Raw genomic sequence first — 13,065 nt, 5'->3', positions numbered from 1 at the left:
ACGCTGTAACGCAATTTTGGTGTATACACATATTTTTTCCAATGATATGCGCAATCAATATACATCAATATATATATACTGCATACAAGATACAATAGCATGCCAATGGGATTCGTGTAATATAAATGTATATGCGCACACGACCTTGTGGATCCTTCTTCACTCGTCGCAAACAAATTACACGTATTTGTAGCTTCAAAGCTTGGATATAACGTTCTCTGCTCATTAAATATGCGAGACCCTTGTTTCTATTTTTTTTTTTCACGGGTTATAATTGTGAAACGACATCATTATCGTACAAGTACGTGATAGTGACTAGCAAGAAAGAGGGGAGCGGCAAGTAAGTAAAAAGAATCGCGTCGGTAACATTGTTTCTCAAAAAAAAAGGAAAAACATTGAATTTAACAAAATTATCATGTCAAAAAGCAAAACAATCATCTTGCCAAGTGCAGACTATGAAATTTGGGATCTCGTTATATCTTTTTTTTTTTTTTTTTTTTTTTTTTTTTTTGCACAAAGCGTACTGTAAGTGTGTCTTCCAAGAGGTATGGGGCACTACAAAAAAAGAAAACGAATTTATAAAGGCTAAATTTTAAAAATGGCGAACAAAACAGTGTCACGTGATTCATAAATTCACGCTTCTATAGCTTGAGGGTAGGAATATTTCCCCTTTTTAAAAATATTTGCTTATCGTTGATTTTATGAGACGGTACATGAATTACGTTTGGCAAAGCTGCTGGTGCCAGTAGGTGATGAACTGACGGATGCATTGGCGGCGGCGGTAGCGGCGGCTGCAGCGGCTGCGGCGGCTACGTTCGATCCGTGCAACGACAAATGGTGACCCAATTGAGGATGAGGGTGACTGCCGCTCGTTCCCGGAGGGATGAGGGTTCGTGCGGGCAGCGATTGGCGTCGTTTGCGGACGGCTGGGCTCAACGCAATTCGCGACTTGGCCTGAATAAATAATTCTTGAAACACCTAAAAAAAAATTTAATACAGTCATTTTAATTCGTGTTCAATATTGAATGGTGAATATTTGATACCTGGACGACGTTGATGTTGTTCTTGGCTGAAGCCGGAACAAATCCGTGACCCCAGTCGCAAGTGACGAGCGACTCCACCATCTCCTGACAGAGGAAAGTTCCCACCGTCGCTTCCGGCACGACTTCCACCTCCGCCAATCGCTTGATTTTCATTCTTCTCTTCATCGGTGGGTGGTTCGGAAGAGACGGAACCGGAGCGGATGAGATCCGTTTTATTCAATACAACGACAACCGGACAAGCCGGGCCTTTGACTTCCAATATTTGAGATCGACAATGTTCCGCTTCCTAATTAATTTCACGAGATAAAATACGGTAAATATATTGTCGAAAATTGCAAAGAAAAACACACGTCGTTTAGTGCTAATGAACAACCAAAATTTTTAAAATTTTCCCGGCTATTTTGTTTGAATAATTCGCATAGGCTGTTCCATAAACGTAGAGGAGGGCAATAGATCTGTCCAGCTTACGGAGAAAACGATGAGGAGGATTAGACGATATGAAGCAACTGCATCATTAGAGAAGCATACAGTCCAACTATGTATTTTTAATGAACGTTAGAAAAATAAAGAAAGCGTTTTTGGGGGTTATATGTGTACAAGAAGCCCCGCTCTTGTCATTGTAAATCCCTTCATCATCTAATACGCGGAAAAGCTTTTTGCTTCAGTAGCGAGATGTTCGTTCATATCGATGAGACCTTGACGAGGTACGTATGCACCTTAAGCTGTTATTTTCCTTTCTTATTTTTCGTGTGCTATACGTCCACGTCGAGGAGAGAATCAATAGCATCTCTCTAAAAAAAAAAAAAAAAGGATGGTCGCTATAAGTGAGCGCTGCCGTCCAACGTGAATTGGAGCGTAGCTCTTCCTTTGAGCAGAGCAGGATCGATTCTCATTTAGTTGCAGTTATTTCTCATACACAGATACTATATGCTTAGTTTCAAACAAATGCAAACACAAAAAGGAATTTTTTTTTTTTTATAACAATAGAACGCACTGCACCAGACAGGCACATTCAATCACCCATATGTGAATGGCTGATGAATTAGTACGAAAACTGAACGGTTGGGCCAGTGACTTGTTTGCATAAAAGAAGAAGAATAACGATACCTCTAGAGACGAAGGATCATCAGAGGCGCAGACTAGGATGAATCCGTCGGCTGATTTGATGGCCAGAGATCTCATAGCTGGGAAGACGTAACTGCCGCCCGTGTCCAGAATGTCCAAGCGGAGATCCAGTCCTGTATTTCACAAGATTTATGTTTATAATACACACGTCTCTATAACATACATAGGGGCGTGTATATTTTATGTACATACATAGACGAACAAATTGCGTGGAGTCAAACAACCCCACCAGAACGAGAGACAGCCATTACGATTAGGAATAAATTATCGTGCGGGTCGCAGAGGCATGTGCACAATAAAAGCTTTTGTGTTGTACGGACGCAGCGTGCACCCAATCTATAGCAACATATATATAAATAACAAGGGCAGGACAATGTACCTTGACAATCGAGCTCGACGGTGTGCATGTCCTCGACGGTGGGTCGGTAGCGAGGACTGTAAGCCGCGTAGAGGAACTGGCCGACCAACGAAGTCTTGCCCGCCCGAGCCGAACCCATTACCACTACCTATAGAGGAATAACAAAGAAAAAGCCATAAATTTTGTATGACGCGGTTGTACGCAACCCGCCTATAACAATAAATATGATATCACGACTACCTGCTGTTCTTCAATTTCAAAACTAGAGGATATACGGATTTAAGTGATTTATCGTAAGAGATGTTATTCAATTGATGAAGGATGTATCGACCGACCTAGATTTTCTATCTGTTGTGTTGACAAACGTGTTTTCAGCATCGATCCCAATCTTTTTGTTAATGCAAAAAAAAAAGAGGGGGAAGCTGTTATGTCTACATGAGACTGAAGGGGATTTAAACAATGTGAATGTTCTTCTAAACACGGATCGTGGAAATGCCTAGGACATGTGTGTATGTGACACGTATATTACACATGTTTACGCATATACACAGACATGCCGAAACTGCCGATTACAGCCGTGTCGAACGCATTGTAGTCGACTAATCAAATATCAATTATAGAAGAAAGTTGAACGCAGGTTCCAGCTATACAAAGGGAGCCATAGAATGGTCGAAACCAAAGATGAATGGTCGACAAAGGAATGGAAATGTGTTTATCAATATTATACATATTAGTGGAATATGTGCGGATATACGTTACACTAAAGAACCCTTAGCGTACAATACGTATAACAATAAAACGGGTCCAACTGCACGAAAAGTTCACGATATTTGTAGTGACTCACGGTATAATGAAACATGTGCCAAACTTCGGGACTTGTCGGCCATCTCAGAGTTTAGATTCACGGATCGTCGAATTCAATCTTTTTTTTTGTTATATACGTACACTCTACCATATCTATGGCTTCTACTTTCCCCGTTGCAATAATGCGCATCCACTTCTCGCGTTGTCAACTGATTGCCCCCCCCCCATCGTATTTTTACGTACGAAACGTGAAAAAGCTTCCAACGACTGTCATGCATAATTTGTTTTTCATTTCTCACGCACGCCTAATGGATATACAATGCAGTTTTATTGGTACAACTCACTTCGGATATGGCTATAGCCCGTCGCTGGACCTAAAACGTTCGTGTTTATTACACGCTATTATGCAAAAAAAATTTATGCTCTGATTGAAACACATAACAATTCAACGGTATTTTAGAGGAAGAGATCGTGTAATAGGAAGAGAAGTTGTCGTGATAGGGCGTGTTATTTGTCCATCGAGGATAGACACGTGATGTTCTATAATAAGCAACAAATTATTCATATTTCTCTGCTGAACGTTACAGAAATTATGTGTATCTATTGGCTAGGTTCCAATTGGGCAATAAATTGGCTCGTTTTGATATTGGGCCCATCGCTGGGCAACCCTCACAAACAAGAACATAGATTGGTTTCGTCTCTAAAGGACACGCGTAACCTAGTTTGATTCACTTTCTTCGATTTTGGGTAGGGCAACGAAACTAACTTGATACACATCCATAGTCATTTCCTATGTATATCCAATTACATATACCCACTATGTATTGATTATATGCAGATTTTCGCATTTCCAGCGGTCCGTGATTTTATTTTTTATTGGAAATAAATTTTCGATATGTTTAACTGTCGTTCCACACCCCGTTGTATCGCCTGCTTTTGGCACGATGCCATGTCATTTGTTTTGATTAGACTCACCGAACAGCGGTCTAAAATGAAAGTCCCGTTTTTTTTGTTTCCTCGTCGCAATTTGCATAAATCATGGAACTCTTGGGTGGAACCGTTGGTTCGCCCTTTTGCAATAATGCACAAATCTAACAATTTTCCTTTTGGCGGTGAGAGTTTGGTCCTTTGAGTACACTAATTTGTTTAAACGTATTTACCTTGCCAAAACTGCGATGCCCTCCAGAAAAAACAAGAAATAAAAAAAAAAAACTGCTTTTTTTGGGGAGGGGGAGATCGATTTGATACTCGCGTCACGTTGTTGTGTGTGTTAACACAACCAAAGGGATAAGAACAATAGCGTGGCTGCTGTTTGCGTATGCAAATGGCGTGAATCTATATTGGGAGTGCGTCCCCACGTGCCAATCTTTCCCAATTCTAACAGATAACATAAAACAAAAATAGGGAAAAAAATAAGATGCAAACACAATATATCCACGTCGATGTTTGATAGTGGCTGAGCTACTCATCTCTAAGATTGAAAATGTTGATCGTTTGATCGTTCGAATGGCACACATCAAAAGAAATCACGCCGACAGATCAAAACTATTTTGAAGCCACCGTTTCTTGATGAAAATAGCTTTCACCCGGGAGCCATTATAGTTATTAGCAAATCACGACACGCATGTATCAAACTGCAGAAAAGCTGAAAAATTATATCGCCATGTTTCAAATACAATCCCACCCATCTAAACCTTGGCTGATTTGAAACGCTCGTTCTATTCGAAACATTTCGTAAATGAAAGAAAAACACACACATTCCACCCCAAAAGAATTTAATAACTTACATAAAATTTTTCCTTTTCCTACCTTGTAATGAGATTTGACTGGAGTCGAAGGAGCCGGTGGCACAAGATTCTTTCCGGCGGATGATTTACTGGCGGATGAAATGGCTGGCTCGGTGGAAAGCGGGCGACGCCGTCGGCTTTGCCGATGGCTACTGGATGGTGTTCCACATCGACCTGCAGATTCTTCCAACGACATTTCGTCAACCGTTTGATGGCAATGGCTGCTGGTGTTACCCAGTGGCTCCTCTTCGCTCGTTGGAGATTGCACGACGCACAGAGCTTGCTAGATACATCCGCAAAAAAGGGAAGAAAAATATTAGGTCAAACAATTTGCATATGAAAGCGGAAGCAACTTACGAGCGAGAAACGGCGCCTCTGTGAATGTCCTCCCTTCATTTTCTATGTGGTTTGCCGAAGGCTATGGTCCAAATCAATATAGAACTAGTTCTATACTTTTTTCAAAATGGATATAGACGTGGACCGCCACATAAAAATCCAAACCTGCCGCCTAGCAACGTCGTTCCTGTAAATTGGAGAAAACAAAATCAATTTTAAATAAATAACGAAAACAAAAAAAAAAATGGATTGATTTGTTCGTGTTATAGCCTATAAAAGTATAGTAGTAAAAGTACATACATAAATGTTATGGGAAGATGTCGACATGATAATTCATTACTATTTTATAGACGTCTATTATTCACCTTGTATACCATGTAAATGGACAAGAGAAACCATAATAGATTCTAACTCTTTTCGTTTTCGTTCAAGAGAAACAGGTTTCGTATTTCTTAACGCGCTTATCATACGTATTTTGTAGAACTAATGCGGGACATAATAAAAGATACAAAAGAACTAAGTCCGTCAGGATTGTTTGAACAAAGAAGTATTAAAATAAACAGCTGATATACAAGTCAATAAGCAAATGCATGCGGACGCGGTGCACCGGAGATGTAATTACATTTTCTTTTTGATATTTTTCCTCATTTCTATTGTCGCAACGAGTTTCGTGTGTCGCGACAGTTGAATGGACTCATAAACTATTTGATTTAATAAGAATAAAAAGTATAACGCATAGACGGCAAACACGGGGAGGAAACATTTACGACCTTCGCTAAATTATAATTTTAAAACAAAAGGCCATTCTTTTTTACGTAAATAAATTTTTAAGCGAAGCTTATAACGAATACAGCCAGTAACAAAAACAAATGGTTCCAGCGTTAGCCAATTTTGCGCGTGCCATTGGATTTCTCTCGCGTCATCAGATATCGAATTTTCAGAAAAAACATGATGACGTTCGTTCCCTTTGTTTTCGTTCTCACAACACAAAAAAAATATAGTAATAATTGGTAACATATTGGGCAGCTTTCACTACATTTCACGTATCGTGTTTCACTTTACTCTCGTATTAAAATGAGATTTTTCTTAGAGTAGTTCAGTGCCACTAGATTTGCAATAACATCAAGTAGCTCACCTGCGCAATAACATCTAGTAGATTTGCGTACAAAATTAAACAAGAAATAATATACAGTCAGTTGGGTATGGTTAAAGCAACAATAGGAGGAGAGCTAACATAATAGAACTCAAGTGCCTTTTGTGGTTATTGCATTGGGGACTCGCTACCAGGCTCGGCAGTGCTTATCGTTATTTTTATGGTACGCATGTTTACATTGTGTTTATTCGCTACAATTGAGGTCAATCAGTTTTATTGCTGCCATTATGCACGTCGGTTAGGCACAATTTTCAGGTAAGAAGAAAACTCATTTGCAAAATTGCTGTCAAAAGGAAATCAACAGACCAGTGACCTTTGCATCCTCGATGTGCATACAGCAAATCAAGCAAGAAAAGGAAACGGTTTTTTGTATAACAATAGATTTCTCTTGATGCAAAGCAAAGTCATCACTTTTCGATTTCAAATCAACGTGGTGGTTTTCTTTTGTTGGATCTTTAAAAACTATACGCCCCATGGGAAAAGCAATCAACTAAACAGTTAGAGTTTTGAACAAAAAAAAAACAAGTTTATACCTTTGTCATCTGTTTTCACCTAAACAAAAAAGGTAGGGAAATTATAAAGCCCTCCCCGCCAACAGTTGTAGAATACGTCGACGACTTTGTGTCGACGTTGAAAACAAAAAGTGCCAGATGCGACTCTGCATAAAACAAAACCAAAAAAAACCATCGAAAAGCAAGGAAAACAGTCAATCTTTTTATGCAACAACCTTTGTTTTCAGGGTGTGAAACTCGCAGGTGCAGAGTTACATAAATTCAATTCAAACGGGAAAGATGCATAGCGTCAAAGTGATTTATACCAATAGCTCAATGAGATTCTTTTTCATTTGGACACTTTTGTCCATTTTTCTCTGGCCATATTGATGCACGTGAGATGCTATCAAATATTCTGAAATCCCCTTTTTTTTTGTGTGTGGGTGCCATTCCTTTTTCTTTAAATTCCGCTTTTCTTTTATGCAACTCACTTTCATGGAGAAGAAAAGTTTGCGTAGTGAAAGGATAGAAGGCGAGCATTCGAGATTGAATCAGCCTCATATAATACAATCAATAATTCTTGAAAAATTGAATGGTGTCATTGAAGTGATCATACATTTGCTTATACACTGTGTATAGTCCAAATATAGATTTAATGAGATGCAAATGTGTAGCTCTACACGGTTAACTAAACTATGGAAATGATTCAAGCAAAAGCCTTAACGAGAAAAATAAAATTTCCGATTTAAATATTGGCACTATTAAAAATAAAAGAACGACACGTGGAGACAAATTTTCAAAATAGAAAATTTATCACAAAGAAAAAAGAACGCACGTACCTTTCTTTTAAAAAGCGAGGGTCAATTCATAAACGCAGCAGATAATTTGGCATCTGGTGTACATGTGCGACTAGACAGGGGGATGCCGTTACTGATTGCAGCTACAGCAGAAGTCTGATAAAGTTTGATTGCCAAACCAGAAGTGTAGTCCAAATTTATAGGCAAAATTTTAACAATTAATATCTCCCTATACTAAATACGACGTAAAAGTATGTCAATGACCACGTGTTTTTTTCCAAAATGAGCCCAAATCACCGAATTTAATAAAGCGAAATGCTAAAACTGACTGTAAAATTCGCACCGACGCTGACTTGTTTCACGTTCACGGGCTGCGTGACAACTGAGTAACGTTACGATCCCGTTCTGCCTTCACATGAACACAGATATAAAAAAAAAAAACAGGCTGCGCCGTTCTCACTGAACGTCTGTCGTTGCGCCGTACTTGGATGCAAGTGTCCAGGTCTGCATACGGGAACGGAGAGGGGGAAGGGATAGCTATCAGTTTTGTTTGACTCCGGCAGGGAAAATAAAACAAAAAAAAAAGGAGGGAAAATTAACATATTTTTCAAAAACTTTTTTTTTGTTTTCCCTAGAGTGCATTTCGTCACCCTTCCTCCAATGACGCACCACATGCTTTTGCATTTTCAAATTTCCATTCCGTTTTTCGACCCATCTTTTCAAATTGCCATTGATTCGTAAACAAACAAGAATGCTAGGTGATGACACAGTGGGAAAAAACCTGGTCAATGTTGGATATCCGACAAAAACGTATGCGACACAGACTTTTGTATATTGTTCGCCATTGTTCCCTACCCCTCATCGATAAGTAGAACATAAAGGAAGTTCGTTGACACTGTACATTTAAGAACCGTACAGGCATATACATGGAATAATTAACTTCAAAGGGCATTTTGTTTGGTAAATTATAATCACGATGTTATATCTATTACTTGGTACAATCTAACATCGCATAATGATTTACGGAAAAAGTCCTTACCAAAGAGACATGACCTTTTTTACGAATTCATAAAGGTGAATTCATTAGATGATCCTGATTAACGACCGACAGTCTATATGTATGTATAAAAAAATATACAACCTGAAGAAGGTTGTTGATGTACGGCTGCTTGTTAAATAGTATATTGGCATAGGTCTGAACCAAATAAAAAATGGCCTAATAAGGGGAAACCGGCCAAGTCATCGATAAACACACAAAATTTTCCTCTTATGTACGTAGCCAAAAAAAAAAAATTTATTGTAATGCCTATGTCGAGGCTTTTTTCTTTATATGATGGTATGGTTGAATATAAAAGGATCACATGTATATAGACATTGTATTAGAATAATGACATACCCATATCAGCGACATTTATAGATCTTCCCTCGTGATTTTTATTCCTTCCTCTGTACGGATTCTTCTGCCAAAAAAGCAGAAATAACAGAATTTCGATCGAAGCAACGGCATCGAATTCTTTGGTCTTTGTTCTTACGAGAGTATGCGTATGCAGGTAGTACGGCTCTTGGCAACAGCTGATCCATTTTCTAAATAGCTTCTATGTAGGTATTATTCGATGTATTTGTTGTGAAAAGCTATTTGTGGAGATGAATAGCCGAGGGCGTACCAATCATTGAAGACCTTCCAATCTATATACTGCTGTAGTTGATTAAATCACTACTTATAATTAGAGACACTAGGGTAGACTAACAGCTCATCAATCCGTCGTCTTTTTTTATTATTATTTTTTTTTGTTATGTAAACATTGTCTGTACGGAGGTTGTTGTGTAGTGTAAAGATGTTGGAAAGAGACGCGTTTAAGTGAGAAAAATCTATCGCAGACATATCTTTTAGACACATTTCAAATTGAAACAAATTGAAGTCGATATATTCGATGGCTGGGAACAGGAAAATCGGATCACTTCATCAGTTCCGCTGCTTATATAGTATAGCAAAAAAAAACTATGAGAGTGCACATTTTAGCTTATGCATGAAGAAAATTCACACCTTCTTATTGATTTACTGAGAGATAGAGTCACGTTGCATTTGCAGCATTATGCCACCCAGTGGCAAGATGGACTTGCTCTCTTCTTTCACGCCTCCAACAAAAGAAAGGCGATACCATTGTTATCGTTATTAAAAGTTTGTATCACATTACACCGTCACACACACACAGGCTGCAAAAAATTATTGATCGTATACACTTTTAAGGATCGATGCATATTATTCCTTAATTTTGCTTTCCAATTTTTTTTTCTATTGATCACACGCTCTGGTTCAACACTTTTTCCTGTTCCTTCCTGAAATTGCCTTTGATCAGCGTCGCAGATACTTGCAGTATCTGCGCTTGACAAGGTGCCGCATTTTTAATAATGCAAAGTATATATAGTAGCAGCCACATGGGCATCTGTCCACGGATAACCAGTAAAGAGACGTTGGTAGGCACACATTAAATATAAATGAAACAACTTTGCAATTTTGACTTTGACGTTTATTCAATGGTATAGATCGTTGGTTACCTAAAATTCTCTCCCTTGTTTTAAAGCCAGAAATTTAATAGTCAATGAGGACATATGGCTGCGTAATCAGGGCCATATCTTTTATGAAATACCTTCATAAACAAGTTAACTCTTTCGGTCTCGCACGAATGAAACAAAGAGCCAGAATGAACAACTTGTCCTCAGCGTCCATGACGTCAGTCCACTGACCCCAATGCAAACATTTATTTACTGTTATCGATAGTTTTCCATACAAAACAAGCTGACTGTTCATTGTGTCATTCATTTATCAAGGTCGTCTACTGGTGTGACTGAACGTCCTCATATCAGGATTTGTTCAAGCGTTAATAATGGATGTTTTTGTCAAGAGGAAAATAATTCAAGTTGATCATGAAAGTTGAATGACGCAGAACAACTTCACCGGGTTTACTATACATGTACCTGAGCATCGACCGAAACTCTAGAGAACTTTTCATGCGACAAGACTCGACCTGCTTTTCATCTTATATAAAAACCTTTTGTCAATCGATATATAGAACATTGATGTTCATCATCGTTTGGCACCGCTGCCCGTGTAACAAGACATCGCTATAGAAAACGCTAAGCTGATTAACAACTTTCCCAGTATATAGGTACACATAGACGATGTTCCACTGAAGAAGAGCTTGAAAAGATCCCGAAAGTCAATACTAGAGAAAATGAAGGAGTCGTTCAGTTGTACGACAACCAACATGATTCTCAAGGCAATTGCCCTTTAAAAAGTTCATTCGCGGTGATGAGAGAGGAAAGTTTAAATGAAATAAGACCCTCATCCAATCTGATGACGTCAGATTCCAGATTCCAGCTTTTGGCACGTCGTCGTTTTCTACTGATCTTTTCTTCGCATAAACACATAGCTAGACTGCGGAATACTTTTAATTGTGTCATCCATATTTTAAAAAAATCTCGTTCGATTTCGTGGATGACGTTCAGTGCGGTCAGACATACAGAAAGAAAAGCCATAAATGTAAAATCGATGATAAAACGAGATTAAAATAATACTTAAAAAATAGGCTGTTGTTGGCACGGTAGCAAAACTTGCTATCCGATACCCAAGAGAGCCACCCACAAAATAAAAACCTTTAATCAATGTCTACTAATCGCGTTGCAATTATGCCCTTGAGCACTTTGCCGATATAGTTCCGGCTTTCAGCAAATTGTACGCAACCAGAGTAAATAAATCCGTTTAGAAAGGTAACTCCCTTTTGGGTTTCTATGATGGTGGATATTTCGTGAACGAATAATTATACCGAAGTGGTAGTATAAACTGCATGACCGGAAACCTTAGACATTTTCATCAGTTTGTTGTGTGCGGAAATAAGTCGAGTCGACGTATCAGAGAAACAAGAAGGCGACTAATTTGGAAAGAAAATCAATTGAGCTACAGAGGCAGGGAGTGAACAACATCAGATTTAAGTGAGAAAGCGTGTGGTCAACATGTTGACGATAGAGACTTGCGTTAGAAGTATACGCACATAGGGTTGAATAAACGACGTGCTGGGGAATTGGAACAACAACGAAAGAAAAACAAGTTTTCGGCTGCAGTCGACACTCTCTTCTTTATTGCTCATCGAGGAAATTGCGGCAAACGTGTGGCAAACAAGTTCCATTACCAGAAAAAGGAAACAATCAACACCCTGTTTTGGTTAAAGGTATAAGAAAAGAAATAAGGCAGTTGGCAACAGCCCAAAAGTTTTCACGTTTAAAGGAAAAAAGAAGTTTTTATTGAAGTTGTGATACGTTTTTAGTTCATGTTTTTTGATGTACGAGAACAACAAAAGTTTTGTCGCCGATTCCAACCACATCACGTCATATGCAAATGAAAAGAAGAAAAATGTTTCATCTAGATTTATTTTTTTGAAACCTGTTCATTAAAACATCAATAAACAATAGAAAATAGCGAGCTATTTGCTTGTATACAATTCTGAAACGCTTAACGGAGCGTGTTTTGATGTTTGCTTTAGTTTTACACGAATTCCGTCGTCAACGACAAAGGCATAATCTACTACATCATTTCCATTGAACTGGAAAACGGCGAATAAATCAAATGAGTCTTTCTCCATATATTCGACATAATTGTGGGATGATTCTAGTTGAGTGGAAATTTCCAAATGGTTACCTTCCTAAAAGAATATTCCATCTTCTTTCAGCACGTTTGCGTGATGACGTAACAATGTCTATTGTTTTTCTAACTAAATAGGTTTAGGTCGTTAGCAGGCCGCTTGTCGTTTACACGTCCAATGCAGAAGAGCCAGTTGTGTGTACACACACGCACAAGTGCGTAACTACTCTGGGTGGTATAATGAAGAAATGGATGGAGAAAGTATAGGAACAAGGAGGGTCATGTCCGCGACTGCCAACGTGATGGATGACAGTGAGGGTCGTTGAGTTTTCCGGGCAGAGTACAACGACCTCTTCTTTATTTCTTTTTTTTTTCTTTTATTCGTTTAGTTTATCGGTACAATCAGTTGAAAGTAGACGCTGTTACGTGCATGCGTTTTTACAGACACTCGCAACAAAGTGTTGGATGTTCAACTTGAAGGGTTCTCTATAATTTAATCAGAGCTTCTATAAATAGTAGCACCACCGACCTGGGC

The 13,065-nt window shown here is 38.7% G+C and overlaps 2 protein-coding genes across 2 annotated transcripts in view; one reads left to right on the top strand and one right to left on the bottom strand.

The window, feature by feature from the left end:
- LOC130691166 (uncharacterized) overlaps positions 1-13,065 on the top strand; it is a 78,788-nt gene that overhangs the window by 16,358 nt on the left and 49,365 nt on the right. The window lies entirely within an intron of this gene.
- On the bottom strand, positions 681-8,269 carry LOC130691146 (GTP-binding protein Rhes-like). The gene is given in 8 exon segments (XM_057514054.2): positions 681-978; positions 1,044-1,139; positions 1,141-1,329; positions 2,151-2,281; positions 2,548-2,674; positions 5,140-5,400; positions 5,475-5,640; positions 7,937-8,269. Coding segments are annotated over 7 exon segments (1,122 nt in total). The 5' UTR covers positions 5,514-5,640; positions 7,937-8,269; the 3' UTR covers positions 681-699.

Source organism: Daphnia carinata, chromosome 1 (genome assembly GCF_022539665.2).
Source record: "Daphnia carinata strain CSIRO-1 chromosome 1, CSIRO_AGI_Dcar_HiC_V3, whole genome shotgun sequence".
Taxonomy (NCBI): Eukaryota; Metazoa; Arthropoda; class Branchiopoda; order Diplostraca; family Daphniidae; genus Daphnia; species Daphnia carinata.
This window is presented reverse-complemented; position numbering and strand designations above follow the sequence as displayed.